The 25,980-nt window shown below is 40.6% G+C and overlaps 1 protein-coding gene across 5 annotated transcripts in view; it reads left to right on the top strand.

Annotated features, from left to right (window-relative positions):
* TLN2 (talin 2) overlaps positions 1-25,980 on the top strand; it is an 83,325-nt gene that overhangs the window by 32,524 nt on the left and 24,821 nt on the right. For 3 of the 5 annotated variants that reach the window (XM_053462062.1, XM_053462064.1, XM_053462065.1), the window contains 26 exons: positions 5,764-5,922; positions 6,425-6,522; positions 7,536-7,665; positions 8,154-8,306; positions 8,500-8,642; positions 8,803-8,930; positions 9,297-9,360; positions 9,665-9,769; positions 12,934-13,089; positions 13,541-13,642; positions 14,292-14,368; positions 14,652-14,835; positions 16,072-16,185; positions 16,319-16,427; positions 16,637-16,845; positions 17,396-17,494; positions 17,584-17,751; positions 17,906-18,200; positions 19,539-19,705; positions 19,796-19,924; positions 20,193-20,306; positions 20,519-20,632; positions 20,709-20,843; positions 23,228-23,356; positions 23,554-23,656; positions 25,758-25,966. In XM_053462062.1, the coding sequence (XP_053318037.1) occupies positions 5,787-5,922; positions 6,425-6,522; positions 7,536-7,665; positions 8,154-8,306; positions 8,500-8,642; positions 8,803-8,930; positions 9,297-9,360; positions 9,665-9,769; positions 12,934-13,089; positions 13,541-13,642; positions 14,292-14,368; positions 14,652-14,835; positions 16,072-16,185; positions 16,319-16,427; positions 16,637-16,845; positions 17,396-17,494; positions 17,584-17,751; positions 17,906-18,200; positions 19,539-19,705; positions 19,796-19,924; positions 20,193-20,306; positions 20,519-20,632; positions 20,709-20,843; positions 23,228-23,356; positions 23,554-23,656; positions 25,758-25,966 (3,570 nt within the window). In that variant the 5' untranslated portion in view covers positions 5,764-5,786. Of the gene's footprint in view, positions 1-5,388; positions 5,470-5,763; positions 5,923-6,424; positions 6,523-7,535; positions 7,666-8,153; positions 8,307-8,499; positions 8,643-8,802; positions 8,931-9,296; positions 9,361-9,664; positions 9,770-12,933; positions 13,090-13,540; positions 13,643-14,291; positions 14,369-14,651; positions 14,836-16,071; positions 16,186-16,318; positions 16,428-16,636; positions 16,846-17,395; positions 17,495-17,583; positions 17,752-17,905; positions 18,201-19,538; positions 19,706-19,795; positions 19,925-20,192; positions 20,307-20,518; positions 20,633-20,708; positions 20,844-23,227; positions 23,357-23,553; positions 23,657-25,757; positions 25,967-25,980 lie in introns of all 5 variants that reach the window. The other 2 variants (XM_053462063.1, XM_053462061.1) reach the window with 1 other exon arrangement.

Below are 25,980 nucleotides of genomic sequence, written 5' to 3'. Positions count from 1 at the left end.
CTCCCTTGTTGACATGGTCCTTGGCCAGTCTGAATTTGGTTCCTGTGGCAGTGGATATACAGGGAGTGCACCAGACCTGGCCTAATCCTATTAGGACAAGCCATGGAATGAGATCAGTCTACGCAGTATAAACAATGAGTGTGCGAGCCTGAACTTTTCATAAAACGCGTGGATATTCTCTGCTTCGTAAGAAGTTATCTGCGCAACAGACAGTTCTGTACGCCCAGCCTATGCCAATGGCTTAATTTTAAGGTCCATATTTTCTCTGTTTCATATAATCTCAGTTGAAGTTGAGAGGTTTTTGTGACGAAAACTCAACTTTTGGAAGCATTGCTGGTCTACAAATTATAATGTGCTCAGGTCTCTCTAAAAAAAAATAAATTAGGACAGATTAAGATTAGTGTTTGAGATTGATTATATATATTGATTGAGATATATATATATATATATATATATATATATATATATATATATATATATATATATATATATATATTGTGTGTGTGTGTATTATATATTAATTCTTGAGCACATACAAATGGCTCATATGCAGATGCCTGAAACCATACCATGCAAAAAATGTGTTAATTGGATGCAAGTAATACAATTTAAGAGTGTATTCACTAAAGCGTGCTTCGACGGCTGATAGTGTATATGTGTCATATTATATATCTATGGTCTTAATAAACAGCCGCTGTCCTTCTTCCTCTAAGGAGGTGCATGAATTGGCAGAGTCAGGCATGAGCCGTCTTCTGCGCTGCTCATTTTGTGTTCGCACAAGGCATGGTTGCGTGTCAAGAGTGCAGCGTTAGGCTGGACCCACTGCATTATGTCAGTACATTTGGCTAAAAGGATTAGTGAATTACTCAGTTTACACAATAACCCCCACCCCCACCCATATAAATCAAATCCATTACGCTAGTTCGGTAAATAATTTCCCTTATTTCCTTTGGGAGCTTTTTAAAGCAATATTCTGCTTAGTGAGAGCTTGTACCATTTAGTTAAAACGATTTTACTCCGCACTGTTTAAAAATGTGCTTCCATCCCGGAGGAGAGGCGGCATGTGTGATGTAAATGTAGTGGCGGGGTACAAAGTATTAACTCATTTGGTGCCTGGGAGATGAAAGCCACACTTTGTGTACCAGAAATGAATCGCATTGAGTGTTCAAGTCATTTGGGTTCCTATCCAGCAGCATCTGCGGCACTCCCAGTGCCCTTTTCTGTTCTCTTGGTCTTCTGGTTCAGGCTGGGAGAGGCTGCTTGGGGTACGCTGCATTCCTAATTTACAGTGCATGGCAGCTGTCGGAGATCCTCCTAATTTACCATTTTATAGTAAAGGCAAAGTTCTATTTTTTTTAATGCTTCCTCCTCCTCTTTCTGATTGAAAAAAACATTATGCATTAAAGGAAGAGTTGGCAGGAGAGTTGTAGTTTTAATTCTTACTTAATTTCATAATTAAGGGCCCAAATTGCCAGGTTCCTTCAGCATGAAGTGCTGAGCAGGCTCTGTATAATGCATAATTTAGTGGATGAAGAGACTTTGACAAAATCTCACTGATTTAACAATACATTATACAGGGCTGGCCAAGCTCTTGTCTCAGAAGCTGGCTGGTGTTGGCTTTTCATACTGAAACACAGCTCTCACGTAGACTCTCTCCTGCCAACCATCCCTTTAGTGAAAACACTCCAGTATGGTGGATATTGTGTGGTTTCATATCTTTAGTAAATACTGCCAGCCCAAGAAATCTGTGATTGGTGGCGGTTCCAATAGTAGGTGACGTGTAGAGTCCTCAGTAGTCCTGTTGAGGCATGATCCATTACCTACATATATCAAAAAAGACAACCCCCTAGCACAATAGCCCTTTGTAATGATAAATGTGCTTTTTGTTACAATTAGCAGGACGCCCCACCTTTGTGGTTTTAGCATTGTGGCGTTCTAATTCTATTACTATTTATTTTGTTTTTGTTGGCTGCATTTTCTGTTTTCTTTGTACATTGAATAATGGTATACATTTTTCACAATATGTATCTTCAGGCTTCACTCTGTTACAACTTTGTTGATTAAAAGTAGGTTTAATATGTTTATAAACGGTTCATTTTAGATGATTGAAACTCAGTAATTTGCCAAAACAATACAGGGGGATTAGTCTTCATATTACATTTTACTTGCTTTTACTTAACATCAACCTTGCCAAAGATCTGTATCATAACCTTTACAGTTTAGGCTGAACCCATTCCAGGGCTGTCCTGTCATTCTGCTCAGAATGTGTAATATAAAGTGTTATATTTCAATCAGTATCCACAACACCCTCCACATTCATAGCGTCGCCCATGGCTGGTGTTCTGCAGAGCAGGACCTGCTCTGTGTCCTTATCACTAGTTCACTGCATCTAAAAACCTAGTAAGGATACATTTAGCAAATGATTGATGCCGTTATCGCCTAGTGAAAGTTATATTGCTTTCTTTACAGACTGGACTAATAATAAAGTGAGGAAAAACTGCTTTTACAGAAAAGAAATGATAAAAAACCCCAATTCTGCAATAATTCTATGAATGTATCATATATGGATAAAATAAAGCACAGATCAGGGTGGGGGTTCTGTTGGATAGGGCAAGGAGACATATTAGTGTTCATTTAATCAAGGTTAAGTAGCCAGCTATACCATAATATTTTTAGATATAAGTGAAATAATAAAGCTGTTGCCTTCTTGTTAAGTTTAGTACATGTTTGCTGTTGTGTGGGTTGCACGGCATTATTCTTTCTTCTGCATGTCACTGTGACATATGACGCGCACACCTGATCAAATCGTTCATTCAACGCCTCTCAGCGTTCCCTTAAATGCCGTAACTTTGTCTGTCGCTGCTAGTGCTGTGTCCATGTTATATTGTACAGTTTGACATTCTATATTACTCTTATCTCTGCTGTGTGTTACTAGACTTGTACTTCAATCACTTTCTAGTTTTGTAATCTGAATCTGGATTAGACTTTATCTATAATTGGCTGTCGTTAGACCTGTATAATATTAACTGCACCAATGTTGTTAAAAGAAAAAATACATTATATATAGAAAAAATGGGGGGGGGGTCCACCTGACCATTACACCAACAGGGACTTTCATGAGACTGCATTCTAAATATATAAACATTAATATGAAGTTGGTCCCCCCTTTGCAGCTATAATAGCTTCCTCTCTTCTGGGAAGGCTTTCTGCAAGATTTTGGAGAGAGTCCGTGGGAATTGTTGCCCATTCATCCAGTAGAGCATTTGTGAGGTCAGCCACTGATTTTGGCTGAGAATGCCTGGCTCGCAATCTCCATTTCAGTTAATTCCAAAGGTGTTTGATGGGTTGAGGTCAGGACTCTGTGCGGGCCAGTCAAGTTCTTCCACACCAAACTCATCCAGTCATGTCTTTGTGCCCCAATGCACAAAGCAAAGCCCATAAAGACACGGTTGGATGGGTTTGGTGTGGAAGAACTTGACTAGCCTACACAGAGCTCTGACCTCAATCCCATTGGGATGAACGGGAACAGAGATTGCGAGTCAGGCCTCATCCAACATCAGCACCTGACCTCACAAATGCCCTACTGCATGAATGGGCAAAAATCCCCACAGAAACACTCCAAACACTTGTGGAAATCCTTCCCAGTGTGTTTAGGATACAATGTCATCAAAGGCCCTGTTGGTGTAATGGTCAGGTGTCCCAATTTCTTTTGTTCATGTAGGGTGTGTGTGTATATATGTGTGTGTGTATGTATCTCTCTCTCGCTCACTAGTAACTCGTTTAGTCTAAGATATTATGTCACATATTAATACTCGGCATTTCTATTAAGTTTAAGTTATTGGGTAATGGATGTGTGTAATGTACTATACAAATATCTGTCACGGTTTTTAACATAACTTAATTTGTTAAAACATTTTTTATGTGTGTATTTTTAATATATTGATTATTGTATTAAGTGTAAAATATAGAGTTTGTGAAAAGTGCCAGGCTTTAAGGACTTAAGGGTCAGGAAACGCAAGAGGTCATACAATTATGAACAAACAAAAATCACAAAGATACTTCATCTCAGCAAAGGTCATAAAGAGGCTTCATAGAGATCCACAATGCCTTCCTGATGTTCATAGGGCACATCTGGTTTATTTATGCTGCTTCCTGTTAGGAGGAGATGGACAGCGTGACCTCCAACTCTCAGCAATGTGAGAAAAAAATGTTCTACACCATCATGAGCTATGAGATACAGAACAGTGCATGCATTATGTAATATGGGCATTTGTTGAAGAAGTTAAATAGATTTCCTTCAGAAATGCTAGACTGAAAGCACTAGTTTTTGCCCTAGGAGTAATTTCACAAATTTCTTGCAGTGTCCTAAAAAATCAGCAATGTAATCTGACATATGGTCGGTTGTACCATACTATAGTCATATCTCTGTTTTGAAAGTCCATCGTAATGGAGAGATTGGTGTCTTTATCTGTTATTGGCTGCCTTAAGCATACTTCCTATAATACCAACGCTTTCCATGATTGCAATCATGTATGTGTCTTGTGTGGTGCAGTAGCAGCCATTCATTCACATGGGAAATAGAGGTGGCTGAGCCCACTGTGTGACGGGTCCGATGCACACAAGAACCAGAACACTGCTGGCCAAACACCTAGCATGCCAACCAGCTGTGCTGCTTGCCATGCATGATCATCACGCAGGCGTGCTCATAAGCTGAATAAATATTGCTTACCCGGTTTTCGGCACTATTCACGTGGATTTCTCCAGTAACCTGAAAGCTGGCACACAGGCGCAAGGCCATTTACGTGGCAAAAGTTAACTAGCCTTGCCCATTGTTCTCATTAGTATGATTTATCACATTGTTAGATGTTGGCATTAGCAGGAAGGTTGAAGAAAGAAGTGTTTTAACTCTCTTAGAGCAAATCGCAGAATGGTGTAACAGCATTTTTAGCTTTTAATGGCAATTAATCCTCCGCGTGTTCTTTGTTAAATAAATTTGCTTTTGGTCTTGCACTACGGAGAGGATAATTACAAACAGGCTTCTTTATAGAGTCACACACACCCTGCTCTGCCTTGGTGGCCTTTCCTAATATTTCCTTCTGATTATTCACTGAACAGGTTAAAACAGCATACTCTCGTTCAGTTCTTCCTTTATCTTTCTTATTGTTTCCTCCCCTTCCTAGTTTTTCTCCCTCCCTTCTTGATTCTTCCCCCCCCATACCCCTCTCCCTTCATATTGCTCTCACGCTACATGCTTATTATTTTCCTCCTTTTTTTTTCCCTACCCCCTTCAGTTCATTTACACTTCTCACTTTTTGTAACTGTAGCCCCCTCTATTGTTCCAGCTTTCTCACTTTCCCTTTTCTATTTCTGTTATCCTCTCTCTTGCAGTCCCCCTCCTCCCCTTTTGCTCTGATTTTCCCTGTCCCTGGAGTATGAATAGCGATTCTTTGACGGAAGACCCCCAGTGAGGTAATGTGTAACGATTTACTCCGACAAAGCCGCTGAGCAGACACGCACAAAGCCAGTATTGGCATGTCATGGCAGGAGCTCCATAAAGTGTGTGTTTTAGGTTGAATAAATCAAAGTGTTAAAGAAAAATCATGTTTATTTATGTCTGTGTAAAATATCCTTATCGCCTATATACTGGAGAAGCCATTAAGTGTAGCACGACTAGTTACTACAAAGGATAAGATGCGTGATATTTAATGCATAGTAATAGTTTGTCTTTATTGGACATTTCCAAACTCCTACTTTATATTGTAGGTTCACACTAGCCAGCCGTCATCATGGTTGCCCTGTCACTGAAGATATGTGTCCGGCAGTGCAATGTTGTGAAGACCATGCAATTTGAACCATCCACTGCTGTGTATGATGCCTGCCGGATTATTAGAGAGAGGGTCCCCGAAGCCCAAACTGGTCAAGGTACGTGTTCTATTTGATCTGTGTGTTTTCTGCATGCACATTGTAAGCCTGTGAGACACCCTGTGTGCTGTTATTCTTTGCACCGGAAAAGCAGTCTTTACAAGATTTCATATAAAATTACATTTCCCTGTTATTCAATAAGCGAGCTTACGGACACTCTATTATACACAGAATAATAGGGATTCACACAGCTGCACTCAAATAGAACACGCTAGGAATTATGCAATATGCTCCATCCTTCACTGCATTCTGTCACACTCTCTAGTGCCACTACAGAAAACCTTTACTAGGTGAAAGGCTCTGATAGTATGTTAATTGGTTGAGAGATCTCTCATTCTGTCACTAAAGGATTTTTTATATGGTCCCCTCATTGTCAGTGTCTCACAAGGACAATGATAGCACTGTGTTCAGTCAAACAATGATGTGTTGTGTTGCAATCTCCAGCTGGGCAGAAAATCCACATCTCCTCTCACTGGCCTTGACCTCCTTCTTATGCCCACAGCATTCGACTATGGACTGTTCTTATCAGATGAAGACCCCAGGAAAGGAATCTGGCTGGAGGCTGGCAGGACACTGGATTATTACATGCTGCGGAATGGGGTATGGTTCAGTCTATGTAATAAACTAAAGTGCTTTGGTGGCACGGGCAGGCTGTTTCATGGGCAGCAGTGGCACGGGCAGGCTGTTTTAGGGAGCCACCACTGCCCCTAAAACATTTACCTCACAAATTACAAGGAATTTGCCCCACCTACCCATTGCTTTCAGCTATATTGTATATGTAACAAGTGTATAAACTTTAATGCAAAAAGCCATTCTGTCTGCGAAGCCAAGGTACAGTCCTCAATGTTGCTACATAGAGCTTCCTTACGTAAATGCTTCATAATTGTTCAGAACAGAGGCCATCTGAGACAGTTCCTAAATTTTAAGGGCTGAAAGCCCAAAATAAAGCAGTTTCACGTTCCCATTTTATTATCTACTGTATAGGAAGCAGTGTAGTGGGCTGTCCCATCACTCCCCCCATTAAATCAATTGCAATGCACTGATTAAGGTGAGTCTCTGGATTGGGAAATAGTGCACTCTGTTAAAGTGCTGCTTTCACTATAGTGAAACTGACCTTCTAACCTACTTCATAATTATGTGTAATACTGTTTAGCATGTATCAAGTACCCCCGTATCCAGACATTTCTACATGAGTGGCCTTGCACCACTATTCCACAACTTTTTACTAGGCTGAAGACAATTGTGTGTCCAATTTTGCAATTGTATGCCACAATCTTCTGTGGCAGATATTGGTCAGCTAAATATCCATAGATCCTCAGGAAGCTGAAGGAGAATATGTAGTCCAACAAAAGGTGGATGACTACCATTTAAAATGGGAAGTCACTTGATCTGCAGTAGATCTGATCGGTAACAGCCCTGTTTGAATTCCCATAAATTGATAAAAGGTGCATGTATGTAACATCTGACGTTTTTCCTAGGGGGGTTTCACGATGATTTCACTAACATTCTCTCAAAACAGCATTGTGGTTTCACTCGTCTTTCTCTGCCCTGTGAAGCCACATTGCAGCACAATTTACCCCGAATCTGCTGTTTTCTACTATCGCCAATCACAGGATGTGCTGGAATACAAAAAGAAGCAGCGGCCCCAGAAGATTCGAATGTTGGATGGAGCAGCTAAGATGATTATGGTGGATGACTCTAAGACTGTGGGGGAGCTTCTGGTGACCATCTGTAGTAGGATAGGTGAGGGTCCCACATTTCTTAGCACATGTAAGCAATGTGTGAATCTTGGGGGTAGCTCACAAATTTCCTGAGAGTCTTGGATTTAGTCTGATTATATTACGTTGTTTTTACAAAATTGAATGAATCCTCATTTCACATATGTTGCTGGAAGATCGCAATTTCACTGCAGTTAGAATATAGATCAAATCCTGACACTTTGTACACATCATTTGGGCCTTCTTGTTATCCTAATTTTTTGTCACCCCGCTCAAGCTATAACGGGAAAGAAGTGGCCTTTTCTTGTATTCAGGATTGCTACATGCCTATTCAATACATGTTTAAATCATTTTACGGTATTAAAACAATAAGATGTAGATGTTTTTCCTGCTGCATAGTGTTAAAATATTAAAAATAAAACCATAAATCTCTTAAATATGATTTTTTTTATTTGTGTCAAACAATATAACGTTTTGAGCCAAAACTGAATTGGAAGGATTTCTTTGTTTCAGGAATCACAAACTATGAGGAGTACTCCCTCATACGTGAGACTATTGAGGAGAAAAAAGAAGAACCAACGGGAACACTGAAGAAAGATCGAACACTACTTAGAGATGAGAAGAAAATGGAAAGACTCAAAGCTAAACTTCACACAGAGGATGAATGTGAGTTGGGGAATGCAGCAGTACTGGTATAGAGAGAAAGAGAACATTGATTCAGTATAATGTTTGTTAAGAAAGAAGAGTTTGTGTGACAGGGTAGAAAAATCATATAGTTCTGAAGGTTTGTATCTTTAAAAAAGCATTACAATTTAAGAATATTTCAAAAATGTAAGATTTTATTATTATTTTGTTTTAGTGAACTGGTTGGATCACAGCCGCACGTTCCGAGAGCAAGGTGTGGATGAAAATGAGACGTTGCTTCTCCGCAGGAAGTTCTTCTACTCTGATCAGAATGTGGATTCTAGGGACCCCGTCCAGCTGAACCTTCTCTATGTTCAGGTAAGAGACATAGACTACAGGCTGAGAGTGTAGTTATTTCTATATTTAATATGTATTATTTATATATATATAGAGAGAGATTGATGGTGCACAGATTTAATACACACTGCATAGAATTCCCTGAATCGCAATGAAACTTTAATAAGGCCTTTTTTTCCAGGCCCGCGATGATATTTTGAATGGTTCTCATCCGGTGTCTTTTGAAAAGGCCTGTGAATTTGGTGGCATCCAAACACAGATTCAGTTTGGACCCCATGTGGAAGTCAAACATAAACCTGGATTCTTGGAGTAAGTTGTTAGGGGAACCACCCATTCTCGTTTCAGAGATCTTTGGTCTTCTAGTACATTGTTCTGTGTTGTACAAAACTTATGCCAGGCTCCTAAAAAGGATATATTATAGTGTATATTCACCTTGTAGTTACTTTTCATAAATACATGGTGATGCTAAATGCTGTGCGGGTGATATATCAACTTTTATAGGCAAACTGGATCTCATGTGCCTGGGCACTGCTGCTGAGCCTATTTTCATCTACTCAACTCTATATAGATTTGTCTTGCGTCCTTTAAAGTAATCATATACAGAATGAACAGGTGTGAAATGTAAAAGAAATATCTATGCACGTGGCTTGCTCATCAACCTCTTTTGACTTTCAGCCTGAAGGAGTTTCTTCCTAAGGAATACATCAAACAGAGGGGCGCAGAGAAGAAGTTATTTCAGGTAATGGCAGGAGATGCATCCTTTATTATTCTTGGTGGAAACTAATTGTTTTAGTTTCACACTTTCATTTCCAGCTTTAGGGGGATGAATGTAGGCCAAGATATCTTGATCATTTTCATGCCCTGGTCACTTACCCAAAACCTGTAGTTTAGTAAATAAACTGGTTGTACCTTACTGGTTGCCCCCTGTTTACAGAATTAAAATGTATTTATTATTTTCCATCCAGTACAACTAGCTCCCTGCTTAATAAACATATGGTATTTATGTTTATATGACCACAAACCTAGTCTTTTCTGTCCAACAGGAGCATAAAAATTGTGGAGAAATGACAGAAATTGAAGCTAAGGTGAAATATGTGAAGTTGGCACGGTCTCTGCGCACATACGGCGTCTCGTTCTTCTTGGTAAAGGTAGGAAACCTTGTGATAATGACAATGTAGAGGTCAGAGCCTTGTTATCAATTAATGTACACACCTGGCAAAGGATATGAAAAGAAAATGTGAAAATTGGACTTTCCATATGCAGTAATTATCCCCAAATGTTACCAAAAAAACATGTACTTTTCAGGATTAATATTTTTTAGTTTAACAAATAGTTAACTAGATATCTAAGTATCAATTTGTCTTAGTCTGTTCTAGTTTTGTCATACCCATGAGTGTATGTATAATAAGAAGTGCTGTTGCTATATAAATAAAAGATAATAATAATCCGGGGGTGTGGGTAAAACCAGTTTAAAGCGTGATATTTACATCTAATAAATCATGTAGTGCATTTTGACATGGGAAAGGTTTGCCGAAGCAGCCATAGGACAGAGTTTATATTTATAAAGCAAACCAGAAATCTATTGCTCCCGAAGTAAAAAGGGATAAGTATTGCATAGCACCACTTTTTTTCCCAGTGGGGCATGCAGCAGCAGTAGCGGTGTAGTAGTTAAAGAAGACCGTGTAGTCACGTGTGTAACATCTTACCTTAGGGCAAATCATTACAAAACAAGAAAAATAAGAAATATTGTAATGAAAACCTAAAAGTGAACTGGAAAAGGTGGACTATTGTGTCCCACGCAGTGTACATTGTATATTTAAGTATGATATTAATGGGAGTGCACACATAGTGTAAGAATAATACCTTATCTCGTCTTGTTGTTGGGTGTGGGGGGGATTTTGCAGATTCCTTACGCTGCAAGAATTTAAAGGGACCACTTAATAATGTATGTATGATGGTTGGAATGCCCATTAGGTTTCTGTTATGCTTGTGTATAACTTGTATCTTGATGCAATGAATGATCAGTCACCCCTAAAGGTAAGGTGTTTTGTGGTAGAAGCAGCCGGCCTTAAGTGTTCTGGCGCCCTGTGCGGACTACTCCTCTGGCGCCCCCCATATCCCCAAAAAAAGAGAGGGAAAAAAATCTCCCCCCCTCTGCCCCTTCTCGCCATCTACCAACTCTGTCCCTTCTCACTGCCTCCTCCCCTGCCCCTTCTCACTATCTACCCCCTCTCCCTATCCTTACTTACCTTGTTGCCGGAGTCCTGTGGTGGGAGCGGGAGGCGTCCATCTTCCCGCTCTGCCGCAGTGTGCGCTTCACAGCTGAGCACTAGAATAATTCTGGTGCTCAGCATGAAACGCCGGCACTGCGACGAGAGTGAGGAGCGCCGAGTGGTTGCTGAAAACTTCACGAGCGACCGATCGGCGCCTCTGCCTGCAACTTAAATTAAAACACTGGTTTTTTGTTTGTTCATCTTCTGTGTTAAATAAAGTTAAAAAAAACTTTATTTAACATGGAGGATGTTAAATAAAGTTAAAAAAAAACAGCAAACAACTCCCCCCCCGATGTTTTAATTTAAGTCCCGGGCAGGCGCCCCTGTTGCCATGGCGCCCTGTGCGGCTGCACAGGTCGCGCACCCCTAAGGCCAGCTCTGGTGGTAAAGTTGTGGCTGTTCCTGTGCAGAATGCAAGTGAGGATATTAATAAAAATGGTGGCTAGAAGAGGGCTTGTGGTGTTTCAGGAAAGCTACAAGGAGGATGACATTTTTAAGGTAAAACGAAGGAGGTGTTATAACTGTAGGAAGCCAGAGGAGGAGGGGATCAGGGAGGGAGGGAATGTGCATTTAAAAATGTAAACAACAAACAAATGTCCCTAAAATATATTTTTTCCCCAAAAAAACTAAATATGAACTAGAAACTTTCTTGCAGGTCTGCCAAAGTAGTCCAACTGAGGTTGAATACCCTTTCGTATCTTACAAGGAGCCTGGCTCAAGCTGGTGGTTTGCAGAGGGCTAGTGGTGTTTGAGGAAAGCTAGAAGAAGGGAAGGACTGACTAAATTGGCCATCCACGTATACGTTTTTCAGGGATGCAGCCTAGTGGCGGTACAGTGAGATGTGACTGGTTTGCAGAGTCTTCACTAGGTTTAAGTGTGCTCTGTGTACGAGAATATTAATGGTTTGCTGTTTGGAACATGTTGGAAAGGATTGACGGACTAGCGGTTACATAATATCCATGGGATTGCCTCTTAAAGCTTTGAGAGGTTATCGCCAGCTAAGCGGCTGTGTGTGGACTTAAAAATATAAATTATGATAGTTGAGTATCTGAAGAGGGCGATGGGTGAAAGCTGAGATCATCTAGTATTGTATAAATCCTACATGGAATAGAAAGGGAAATGTGGAGGGGCAGGGCTGGAAAAATGTGAGAATAACTTATTGTATCATTCTTGACATTCCTGCTTAATTAACTGCTTCCCTGCCAAAAGGAAATAAAATAGACAAAAATGGGCATGAGTAACCGAAATAAACTTTTCTTTTTCTTACAAACTGTCGTACCCTTTTACCCTGTTCTATTATACCTTTCATCAAGTGTGTGTGTGTATATTTCAACTTTTCTTAACCTTACAGTGAAACATCAGTTTTTTCTCATTATTTCCTACAAATTTCAATCAAAATGTCAGTTGTCTTTTATTCCATGTGACTTCTGTACATTTTATCCATATATATATATATATATATATATAATATATAATGTGTGTGTGTGTGTATAGGACTAATTCCCCATACATTATGGTCATATAGCATCTCCTGTTGTTCCATATCTGTCTTTGATAATGATTGTTTGTTTTCTGGTGGAAAGAAATAATCTAATTTTGTTGCACATTCTTCCTGCTTCTTCAGCAGTTTCTTCTCTTTCGCATCTTTCATCTCCTCCGGTGCTTTCGTACCTAATTAGCATCCTCATTAAGACTTGATTGTTTAACCCAGATACTTTTCCTCCGGTCAAATCTGGGTCTTTTTTCCTTTTCTTACCTTACATTGGTTGGCAGGACTATCGAATTTATGCTGATGAAATATTATTAGCTTAACCCTTATGTGTGCTTACAGTATACCTCCGTATGGAGTACAAAAACAGCCCTGGGGGAAAATGCACATTAAAAAAATCCCTGTTTTGCATCTGTCATAATGTAGTAATTGGACCCTGCTTTTATTATGCAGCCTTGTAATTTTGGCATTTCGCATTGAGGGTCCCTGGGGTTTTATGGATGCCATTGTTAGTCATGCTAGTCATGATTGGTCTTGTCCTACTTTCCAGGAGAAAATGAAGAGTAAGAATAAATTGGTACCACGTCTTCTGGGGATTACCAAGGACTCGGTTATGCGTGTGGATGAAAAAACCAAGGAAGTGGTGCAGGAATGGCCCCTGACAACTGTCAAACGCTGGGCCGCGTCTCCAAAAAGTTTCACACTGGTATATACAAATACTTTTTTGGATTTCTATATAATGTATTATCTGTGCATCCTCTGTGTGTACTTCATATAACCTCCCCCACTCAAGCACAATTCAACAGCATATAGCCCACTTAATCTGCCCGTTTTTTCCTGATGTAAAGATTTAAACGTTAAACAGTTCTTGGCCTCAGCGTATGCCCTCACTGTATTAACCTCTACTGTTTCTGCTAGAATGTCTTAAAAACAAAATGGTAGCAAATGAATAGATGACAATTAGTAGGAACGTGCATCTGGACTGCGCAGCGCTTCGGTTCACCTACTGTTGTGTTCAAGCATTCCTCTAATACTCCTATTGACACCCCTTCTTGTTGCATTCAATTTCATTATATGATTAACCAGTACTCATGCATGTCTTGGAACTCATGAACTTATCCATAATGTTCTCCACTTACCTGCTATTTCTGTTTCAGGATTTTGGAGAGTATCAGGAGAGCTATTATTCTGTGCAAACCACAGAAGGGGAGCAAATATCTCAGCTGATTGCCGGATACATTGACATCATACTCAAAAAGGTGCGGGCACATTTCTTAAGACCGTATGGATTGTCGGTTCCGGTAGAGGACAGATCTGTGTAGAATTGCAGCAGTGTTAAAGAATATGGTTTTATTGGCTCATACTCCAATAAATACTTTGCTTATGTAAGGCCTGTGTCTACTATATCTTAATTTTCTCCTGAATTTCAGGCCAGTCCATACAAGAAGAAGTTCATTGTGCCGTTGTACCTCTTGAGTATGGGTCTGTACTATAAACATAGGTTATGATGGATTAATAAGAGATTTTTTTGCCCACCCAGCCTGCTTTTCTATCCTGCTAAAAGCCATCAGATCCCAACGACCCTTTGTCTCAGATCAGATTTAGCCCTATGTTTACCCTAAGCAACTCCTGTGATCTGTTACGCCTAGTCTGTCTGTACTTTCATGATATTTCAGGAATTTTGGGGGGTTTTATGGAGTAGATGCACCTTGTGTTTTCCTTGGGTCTGACAAGGTCAGAGCGTTATTCCTCTTCATTCTTTGAATGGCCTTTTCTTTCTAGACTTTAATTAAAACATGTTTCTGACAAATGTATATATTTTTTCAGTTTTTTTATGATGGTGAATTTTATACTGGGCAAACATCTTTTCAATTCGTCTTTTTTTTTTGTTTTGTTTTACTATTCCAGAAACAAAGCAAGGATCGGTTTGGTCTAGAAGGAGACGAAGAATCAACAATGTTAGAGGAGTCAGTCTCACCAAAAAAGTGAGTGTGTGGGAACTGCCCGTTTTCTGTTAGTACACCCCGATATTAAGCCGCTTTCTCGATACTCATAAGGATATTTACTTTTTTTTTCACATAATGAACACAGGATTGTTTTCTCACCAGAATCCACAGAATCTTAAGTTCGCTAGTCATCATTTTCTCTGGAGGGGACAGTATTCTTCACATACTCATAGGAAATAATTGTGTTTTATTAGAATTAAAGAAATTTGGGAACGGAATTATGTATAACAGTATGTACTTTAATGTATTTTTTTTTTCTTAGATCAACTATCCTGCAGCAGCAGCAGGTTACCCGACCTGGGAAGCCTGAGATTGGCTCAGTTGCTCTCCCTGCTATAATACGATCAGGATCTAGTGGACCAGAGACGTTTAACATGGGAAGCATGCCATCTGCCCAACAGCAACTCACCACGGGCCAGATATACAGAGGGCATATGCCACCACTGGTCAGTAGGCAAGCTCTAAGAATTTAACTCAGGATATTATTAGTGTTTTATAATTGTTAAACACGATGTTGGGAGACAAATTTTGGCAGGCATATCACAGGAAGACAATTCATGCACAGGTGAAAGTCTGCATTGCAGTTTCCAAATGTGGATATGGGAATATGACCTCACTGGTTGACCTAATTTAGAGGGTTAAAAGGAAACTCCAGTCATCATATGCACTTTAATATGCAGAACCGCCCCCCCAAATGCATTTGCCACCACACACACTTTTCAGCTGAACACATCTCCATGCATTCCAACTGATTTCAGTGTGAGTGCTTTCCTGCCACTGATTTCTTGCTTGAAGCAGCCAATATTGGACCACGAAGTAGGAACGCAGCTACTTTAATAGGCATTGATCTTTAATAGGCATTGTTCTTCTATGGAGGTGTCAGAAGCATTAAACAGTCCATTTGAAATATCTGACTATCTGCATGTAGTGGTGGAGGAGGTAGCAAACTACAGCTGTGTTTATCTTACAGATACAAGGGTCACAAACTGTACTGTATCTTTACTAAGGCTAATGCATCCTTATTTAGTTAATAAAAGGAGTAATGTGAAACCTTATGCTTATAGATGGATTCTAGGGGGACATTGTTACTCTTGTGTCCAGACAATGTAACTTGTCTAACTTCTGTTTCTGTAGACCATGTTTTTGGTCCATATGTGGACCATAGTAGTTTTAAAGTGTCATTGTACTTAACTAAGGGGGTGTGTTGACTTCTGCAAACTCCTATAACTAAGGAGTATATGCTGTAATTTGCATGCATCAAAATGGACTCCAACCTTCATTAAAAAATAACACAATGTTTGGTACTAAATTTTGCTTTTACATGCTTCTGTGTACTGTCCTAGTCTACCTTTCTGATGCTTATGTTCACCCTGTGCCTTTTACACTGTACTTTTGTTTTCAGTTCTGCACATCGGTAAATTCTTTGCCCCCTCTCACATCTATAGCTATTGACTGTTAATTAGGAGAAAAAATTAATTCCTAGCCTACTTTTGCTATATTTCCTAGTTTAAAAACGTTTTGTATGTGTATATATGTTATTTTATTGAAGAACAACATACATAATGTTTAATGTCTGGTCATTTGTACCATATTGGGATTGTTTTGTGGATAGATACAAAGCTGTTATCTTTCTATTTGCCATATATATGCCAATGAACTGAGTTCCTTGTCTTCCACTACAGTCTTCTGCCCAGCAGGCTCTGATGGGGACCATTAATACGAGTATCCATGCAGTGCAACAAGCACATGATGACCTTAGTCAGGTGGACAACTTGCCCCCTCTAGGACATGACATGGTGAGTATGTCTACCAGGACCCAGAACTGGTTGGTTAAGCTCGCTAGAAATAATTTCATGTTGATGGTTAAAGTGTGTCTAAGGGCGGTTCTGATCATGATATTATTGAGTTGTGTTTTCTGTATTAATTTAGGCATCAAGAGTTTGGGTTCAAAACAAGGTTGATGAGTCAAAACATGAGATCCACTCACAGGTCGATGCTATCACTGCAGGGACAGCTTCTGTAGTGAACCTAACTGCAGGTACACATGTTACATACATTCTCCCGCAAATATTAACATATAACAGTGCAGTTCATGATGTGATACTTTTTGATTTAGCATAAGTTGTTTCATGTACATACTTGGTGTTTCGCAGACATCTTCATAGATTTGAACACAAATGGTTGTTTTTTAAATATTTATACACGATTATAATATGTATTTGACTGAATTTTTTAATTTAATATTAGGTGATCCCGCGGAAACTGATTACACAGCTGTGGGATGTGCCATCACCACCATCTCTTCCAACCTAACCGAGATGTCAAAGGGTGTGAAGTTGTTGGCTGCGCTGATGGAAGATGAGGTTGGGAGCGGAGAGAAGTTGTTAGGAGCCGCAAGGACTCTGGCTGGCGCGGTCTCCGACCTGCTTACTGCTGTGCAGCCGACATCTGAAGAAGTAAGTAACATTGTAATCCCATTTTGGGTATAGCGGACTTCTCTTTAAATCTAGTGACTTATATAGTGGTTATATTGTTTTTTCAGCAGTGGTGTAGTGTATCTGTACATTAGACCCCGATCTACTTCAAAGCGCTGTGAGCTCTTATCTTATGAACTAGGAAACTGCACTTATGAACCAATAAGTTCATCATTAGGTCATCATCCAATTTTGACATTTACAGATATAGATTGATATAGATACATATTTAAATAAATCTGCAAGATCGGGTTGGTAGCCATATAGTTAAGCCCTTAGATTCCCCCCAACTGATTGATATCTACTGTTTTGGTTTGAATATGCCATGTAACCCAGTTAAATGCATCAGTCGCTGTATATTTATTAAGGAATTACATTTTTAAGACCTTTGGTTGCATCTGTGTATGTAATGATGGGTATAGAGACTTCTGTGTTCCATATATATATATAATATATAACTTATTTAATTTGTGTGATCCTCATGTGCATAAATAATATTTACATTTTTATTATATGACTTATTTTTCCATAGCCACGTCAAACTGTTCTCACAGCGGCTGGCAGCATTGGACAGGCCAGCGGAGACCTACTACGGCAAATCGGGGAGAGTGAAGCGGATGAGCGGTTCCAGGTACCCGAGAAGTGACTAGTAGTATTATGTGCCAAGGCTCAAACTTCTAACTCTCCTATTAAGTTATGTAATACCATTGTTTCCCCCAGGATGTGCTGATGAGTCTTGCAAAGGCCGTAGCCAATGCGGCTGCCATGCTGGTATTGAAGGCCAAAAATGTGGCACAAGTGACGGAGGACACAGTCCTGCAGAACAGAGTAATTGCAGCTGCCACACAGTGTGCCCTCTCCACTTCCCAATTGGTAGCATGTGCCAAGGTGAGATGTTGTATCTCAAAGTGTCCATTGGTTCTTCAGTCTATTTTTTTAAATTTTGTTGAGGGGCAGTAGTCTGAATAATGTAAACTTCATACAGTTAAAAATAAAAAATGTACGAAAACCTTGGTAACATAATCTTGCCTTTTCTCCACAGGTGGTGAGTCCAACCATTAGTTCACCCGTGTGCCAGGAGCAGCTGATTGAAGCAGGAAAGCTGGTGGACCGTTCTGTGGAGAACTGTGTGCGCGCATGCCAATCGGCTACAGAAGACCCTGAGCTTCTGAAGCAGGTCAGCTCAGCAGCCAGTGTTGTCAGCCAGACACTTAATGACCTCTTGCAGCATGTTCGCCAGTTTGCGAGCCGCGGAGAGCCGATAGGACGCTATGACCAAGCCACAGACACCATCATGTCGGTGACCGAGAGCATCTTCAGCTCTATGGGGGATGCAGGTAAGTGCTTTTGGTGGCTCCAGAATTTCTGGATAGATGGCTCAAAAAATATAAATTAAGAATAAAAGCTATTTAATTTACATTTTTACTGTTTCTTTCCACCCTGGGCTTTTTTTTTAATTTCCTCTATGCTGTCTAAGTTATACAGTCTTAAAAACAGTTACCCCCACACTGTTTAAGCTTTTTTCATTTATTGGAGATACAGTGTGTGTGTGAGTACCTGCATTTTTCATGCAATCTGTTTTGTGGAAATCGCATGGTACATCAAAATAAAATCCTCATGTCCTTTTGATTGAACATTAATGTGTTTGAACCATTGGAATAAGGATGTCCCAACCAGTATCTTGGTCTGTCCATACTCTCTCTTCCTAACAGTTTATGATCTGTTTAGCATTACCATTAAAGTTTGGGAAAGTTGTTATATGTGTACAGTTTGGAAATGTTATACAGTTAATGTTATACAGGAAATGATAATACAGTTATCATGTTTTGCTATTGATGTTTTCATTCCCGGTTTGGGTATTTAACTGATGTGAGGGGTAAAATAACTTGGTTTTTCCCCAAACACTGTTCTTAATGATAATCTTATACAGGGACTTCCAACATGCTGACCCAATACAGCCGCTACATAGCAAGGTGCGGTAGGTCTGAGGACCATGTGAATGTGTGTATATATATCACACACACGTCCTATGTTAAAATTTATTGGGCACTCCTGAGCACGGGGCTTAGTGGCAGAGGCTGCCTCGGACCATCCTCTGACCATCCCCTGATGCATGATCATACCATGCTGCATTTTAGTGGTTAATCTTCTGTGTCTTCAGTCCCCACAACCTTGTGGGGACCAAACCATGGTCCATGCTGTGCTTCTATGGGGCTCCAGCATTGTCTTCAGAAGCAATGGGGCTCCAAATGTCTTCAGAAGCAATGACCTGGTACTTCCACGTTTACTGCTGTCAGGCTCCCAGTCATAGAGAGAGGGGTCATCCAAGGTAAAGAAAAAACACACATACACTATGAATAAAAAAACCCAAATATTGACATATTGAATACATAGTGACACTTTATTGATTACTGATCAGTCTCCCTGATGTCAGTGATCTAAACCTGTCACTTTTTTATTTTTATTTTACAATTTTATTATACACTGTTTTAATAATACCGCATATTGTTGTGCATTTTTGGCAGGTTGCACCACATTTTCTCTCACTGAAAAATTAATGCAGTCCATGGACACATACATTTCTGATAAAGTAGCCCTGAAAAAACTGTGATACCTGTGATCTAATCTTTACTGTATACTGTATAGCACTTACCTGTTCCTGTGTGTCTTTACAGGAGAGATGGTGCGGCAGGCCAGGGTACTAGCCCAAGCAACGTCTGACCTAGTGAATGCTATGAGGTCCGATGCAGAAGCTGAAATAGACATGGATAATTCCAAGAAGCTACTGGCAGCTGCTAAACTGCTGGCTGATTCCACTGCTCGTATGGTGGAGGCTGCAAAGGTTAGATCATTTGGGGAATTATGCATATTCTCTTAAGGTTAGGGATGTCCTTCATGAGGCATGAGATATAAGGATCTGAATCATTCACAGGGAGCTGCAGCCAACCCTGAGAATGAAGACCAGCAACAACGACTCAGAGAAGCAGCTGAGGGACTGCGAGTGGCCACCAATGCAGCTGCCCAGAATGCTATTAAGAAGAAGATTGTTAATCGTCTTGAGGTAAGTACCACCTGCAATCTATACAGTAAAAGAATCTTTTAAGTGTATTGGAGACCTATAAAATAACACTGTGCTAGATTAATTTGCAGTTAAATGGTAATCAGTTGTGTGGCTAGCATCTCACCTATACTAATGGGTTTCCCCCCGTATGTTCAGGCTTCCCCAATCTGTCATTCAACGAAGTGGGTTCCCTCTGTCGTCATTGCTATTTACTATATATTCTCTACTCTTGCTTGATTACCCTGCTCTTTTTGCTCTTCCTCCTCAGGCGGCAGCGAAGCAGGCAGCGGCAGCTGCTACGCAAACCATTGCAGCTGCCCAGAACGCATCCATCTCCAATAAGAACATGTCAGCTCATCAACAGCTGGTCCAGAGCTGTAAGGTAAAGGAAAGCCTAGGATCACAGGATGACAAAGTCTGCCGTACATTGTTGGACATATTTAGGAAAATAGTTATGGTAGATAATTATGGTTGTATAAAATATTATAACTCAAGCTATATGTAGTGATTTATATAAAATACAGGTTAGTTACCAGTAATTGGATAGTGTCTCTTTGTGTTAGTGACTGCTCTGTTACTGTTTTTTTGCAAAAGGTTGTTGCTGACCATATCCCTCAACTGGTGCAAGGAGTGAGGGGAAGCCAGGCCCAGGCTGAGGATCTGAGCGCCCAGCTCACTCTCATTGTATCCAGTCAAAACTTCTTGCAGGTGAGATGATGAATGAGGTCTTTCCCTAAGTAGCCTAACGGACATATAGTTAACATACCTTGTCTCTTTCATGCAGCCGGGAAGTAAAATGGTGGCTTCTGCAAAGGCTGCTGTGCCTACAGTCACTGACCAAGCAGCTGCAATGCAGTTGGGTCAGTGCGCCAAGAATCTTGCTACCAGCTTGGCTGAGCTCCGTACTGCTGCACAAAAGGTAGAAATTTTATATACAAGTAGTCTGAATTAACTAGTGACGCATAAAGTTAACGTGTATATCTCAGTCCCTTGCACTCACTGAAATGTGGTTAGCTTCCCTGGACACTACCTATCCTGATGCTCTCACATACGATGGTCTACATTAGAGGCACACACTTAGACCTGGAGACAGACAGACGGGTTGCTGGCATTCTCCTCTCCCACGCCCCACCTTTCAGTGTTTGCCGCCAATTTCCCCTCTCTCCTTCTCATCTTTCAAAGTGCACTCTGTCGATCTCTTCTCCCCAATTGTTATATACCTATTGATGACCCATCCTCACTTGCTGCTTCCAAACTACTTTTGCTTTCCTCCTCTCTGGCGCTCCCAATCGACAACCTTCGATCATGCACTGTGACGGTCATCATACTGACCTTGTATTCTCCCACATTTGCTCGACATCTTATCTTTCCAACTCTCCCTTCTGTCTGTCCACAGTCTGTTAACATTTAACCCTTACATGCCTCCCACACCTCATCTACATAAAAAAAACACACAAACAAACCCCTCCACAAACCTACCAAAACCCTGTGACCTCAACACACTCCAGCAACTTCTGCCAAATATCTCCAACTCCTCCTGTCCTGATACAGCTAAAGCTCAGTATACGAGTCCTTGATATGATTGCTCCTGTAACTGTGTGCCACGCCGTCCACATCAGCCATGGCATGCCACACAGACTTGTCTCCTAAAACAGGTGTTCACGTACTGCTGAGAACCAGTGGAGGAAGTGTTGTTCTTCTGAAGACCTCGCTCATTACAAACTCATGCTGTGTTACTGTACATCGGCCTTTTATCTCTCCAAACAAATCTATTTCTTCTTTTCCATAACCCTATTTCCACCTTTAACACCCTTCTCTGTCCCACAGTACCTCCCTCGCCCTCCAACTTCTCAGCCCAAGAGCTTGCCACCTGCTGTAAAAATGCAATTGACACCATCAGGGATAACATTCTCCCCATGGTGTTATTCAAATGGTACCCCGACCTCCCTTCTCACTGCAAGCCACCCTCATCTGCTTCAGTCCAGTCACCCTTACTGAAGTTTTGAAATTCCTCTTGTCCTTCCACCTGTGCCCTCAACACTGCACCTTCAATTCTCCTACCACCCCTCTCTGGTGTCCTTACCCCAACCCTAACCAAACTTTAATCTCTCCTTTTTCATCTTGTGTATTGCCATCCTCCTTGAAATATGCCATCATGTCTCCCACCCTAAAAAAAAACTTTTCTTGATCCCACATGCCCATCAAACTACTGTCCAGTTTCTCTTCTTCCATTAGCAACCAAACTGCTGGAACAACTAACTCAAAACCAATTAACTAATTTCTTCTCTTTCGAACTCTATGCTTGACCCTCTACAATCTGGTTTCCATCCACCGGATTCAACCGAGACTGCACTCGCTAAATTACTAATGATCTCTTTGCAGCGAAGACAAATGGCAACTGCTCATTACTAATTCTCTAGGACCTCTTTATAGCCTTTGACGCAGTCAACATCTCCAAGACTGAGCTTGTGGTAATCCCGCCATCCACTCTGTCCACAAATCCTGACATATATATTACTGCTAACAACTCTGCTGTCCAACTGACAGGCCAAGTTTGCTGTTTTGGAGTCACACTTGACTCTCTCCCAAATTCGCCCATTCTCCGCACAAGTAACAACAAAAATATGAATCCTCTCTTGTGATATCCTGTCTGAACTATTACAACCCCCTACTAACGGGTGTGCCCCTCTCCTGCCTTTAACCTTGCCTATCCATCCTCAACACTGCAGCTAGGTTAATCTTTTTCTGTCACCGTTCCTCATCTGCTACTCCAATGGCTCACCATATCCTCCAGAATCAAATTCAAACTTCTGACCCTGACCTACAGAACTCTGCACCCCTTTAACTCTACCCTCCTATCCAAATACTCCCCTAACAACCTTATTTGTTCCTCTCATGAACTGCGTCTTTTTTCTACTGTCATTACCTCTTCCCACACGTTCTGTCAGACTTTCTTCGTCCCGCGCGATTTTCAAAAACTCGAAAATCACCTTTTTCGAGAAGCTTTCTCCTTACACTCTCAGCTATCATCCTAATCAAGCCATCTGAACAACCAACAACCCCTACAGATCATCATGACCCCACCAACTCATCCCCATTCAAGCAGTCCTCACTTAGTGTTAGACTTCCCCTTCAACCACCTACCAGATAGTAAAGTCACCAGAGCAGGGCCTTCTTCTCCTTTTGTACTAGTTTGTTGTTGTTGTGTGATTTTTAACAGCGCTACAGAATCTTCAGCGCTATATAAATAAATGTAATGCAAGAATAATGTAAAAGAATATGTTTTTATCATCCCTTCTTCAGGCTCATGAAGCCTGTGGACCAATGGAAATCGATTCAGCCCTGAATGCCGTACAGACTTTAAAGAATGAACTTCAGGATGCAAAAATGGCCGCCTCTGACAGGCAGTTGAAGCCACTTCCAGGCGAGACGGTATTAGCCATTAACTAAAACTCTGAATCTCAGTTTTTTATATGATATGCTGTCTAATTTATGTTTTAATAATAAACCACAAAAGCTGTCCTGAGCTGAATTTTTTAGCCGATTGCCATGCAATTTTGTGTTACATTAGGCTGGCAAATGCATATTTATTGGAAGCAAGTGATGTGTACCGGTTATTGTTTCCACAGCTTGAGAAATGCTCTCAGGATCTTGGTAGCACGTCTAAAACAGTTGGCTCGTCTATGGCTCAGCTTCTTACATGTGCCGCTCAGGGAAACGAACACTACACAGGTGAGATTCAAGGCAATAAATTGCTTTATTACAGCTCCGATCCTGAATCCATTAGTTTATCTAAATAAAGAGAATATGTGCAATTATGCTTAATACAGCATGTCACAACTCTACCACCCCCTACTCACTCCCACACTGGTTTAATAATGGCATTTTATCTGTTAGTTGTTGGGTTTTTTATCCGAGACTGAGCAAGTCAAACCTATAATAAATAAAAATATGCAAAGTAGCAGCGGATTATACATCTGTTACAGACTCATTAGTGTCATAGATACCTTTTAGGTTTTCTGTGGATAACTAATAAAATCCAATTTTGTCTTTATCTGGGACACCTGCCCGTCGTGACTCGTCTTGTGTTCCCATTAAGGTGAATAATCCATCCCCAAGCAAAGAAAGATGAAAGGTGCAAAAATAGAAACAAGAACAATGTAGCTTATCTTCAATTAGGTTACGTATATTACAGTATTAGTAGGCGTTGAAAGCAAGATTACACTTATTTCTTTTTGGGTCTGATTACTTGCCTGTAGCTGCATTGACAAAAATCCATCAAACCATTGTGTAACTGGCTTTACTTGCAGTATTTTGGCTAAAGCTTCCAAACCCCACCAGCTGCAATAAGACAAGTAAACTGGCATTCCCGATATATTTTAAGAAATACATAATTATATTTATCAATGTATTAGGGATGTTTATTTCTAAGGAACGCATCCTAATCTAATACTAGAGTGTCAGAGGGTTAGATGTAACATAAGGAAGTTTTACTCTACTGAGAGGTAGACGAGTGGAACAGCTTCCCAACAGATGTGGTAGAGGTTAAATACAGTGAGGAAATTTAAAACTACACGGGATAGGTATATGACTATACTGAATCTAAGACAAGACCAAGGAGCGATTAAGGTTTGAACATATACATCAATTATTGGATATCCCAGCATTAGCTTACGAATATTACTCATAATTGTTGAAGCTAATTAAATCATGCATGGCCGTTAAGAATTTCTGGTCTGTTTGAGACCAGGCATTCAAAAACGTCTAAAGGTCCTTCATACCAATGTATGTCATTCTGACAAGGAAATGTTAAATTAAATTTGATGCGACGTCCATAAATTGTGTTTTATGTCTGTACTGAGACATGGACCCTGTTCCAGCTATCTCTGTTCTGCTTGCATTAAAAGACTTCTTGTAGCATGTCGGTGAGACAGACTGGCACCAGTGTATCTTACTCATGGCTACAGTCTAACCGACCAGAACCTTTCATGTGAGGTATTTCCAGCTGTGAATCTGGCTGAGCATATAATAATGGATTGTCTGGCAAGAATTTATCCTGATCTGCGTCCAAAGATTTGCGTTAAGGACTCATTCAGATAAACATAATCATGCTGCCAAGAAACACGGGACAGTACAGTTCGCACTATATAACTGTGTATGTTACCTTATTTAGTGATAGCGGTGGCGCAGATAACGATCAGCGTTTGTATACTATGTAAAGTTTGGGAAAACTGTACTATAATGGCCTTTCTTGTCACTGTTTTTTTCCCCGTATCATAAAACCAGAAGGCCTTGGCTATCAGCGAAATGTCACTATGGAAATGGAGTATAACAAGATCTGGGTGTTGTGTATAATGTTCCATGTAACAGCCCATTTATATATATGTCAGTAGCTTCAGACTTGCAGTTTGTAGCCAACGTCCAGTTAGATCCAACACCTAAAACCATAGCTATGTTTCTAACTGGTCGATTGCTGAATTCAGGATCTTGAATCTCTCCAATAAGCAGTTTTATTTTATAGTGCCTTATTGTATCGTGCTACGGTCACCAGAATATTGCCCATACCCCTGTTATTATATTGTGCGTATTTAGAGATGTACTTTCCCAAAACCCCAGAACGGTTATTCGTGTAAGACCCTTGCTTTAATTGTCTCATGATTGGGGGAAAAAAATAACCGTTTCCATTGACCTGTATTTTATTGAACTTGAGACATTTTACCTGTCGGCACACTGTTGGTCAAATATTCTGCAAACGTCAAGACTTTTCTTGGCCAAACCAACAAGCAGTGCCACATCCAATGAAGTTCTTAATGACTGTGATCTTGCCCTTCAGGTGTGGCAGCGAGGGAGACTGCTCAGGCTTTGAAGATCCTGGCACAGTCGGCTCGAGGTGTAGCTGCTTCCACCAGTGATCCCCAGGCTGCCAGTGATATGCTAGACTCTGCCCGCGATGTAATGGATGGGTCTGCCAAGCTCATCCAGGAAGCCAAGCAAGCTCTGGTGGCTCCAGGGGATGCAGAGATTCAGCAGAGGCTGGCCCAGGTCAGACATGTTGC

This window comes from Spea bombifrons, chromosome 4, assembly GCF_027358695.1.
Source record: "Spea bombifrons isolate aSpeBom1 chromosome 4, aSpeBom1.2.pri, whole genome shotgun sequence".
In the NCBI taxonomy this organism is placed as follows: Eukaryota; Metazoa; Chordata; class Amphibia; order Anura; family Pelobatidae; genus Spea; species Spea bombifrons.
Note: the sequence above shows the minus strand (reverse complement) of the source record. Positions and strands in the feature narration are given on the sequence as shown.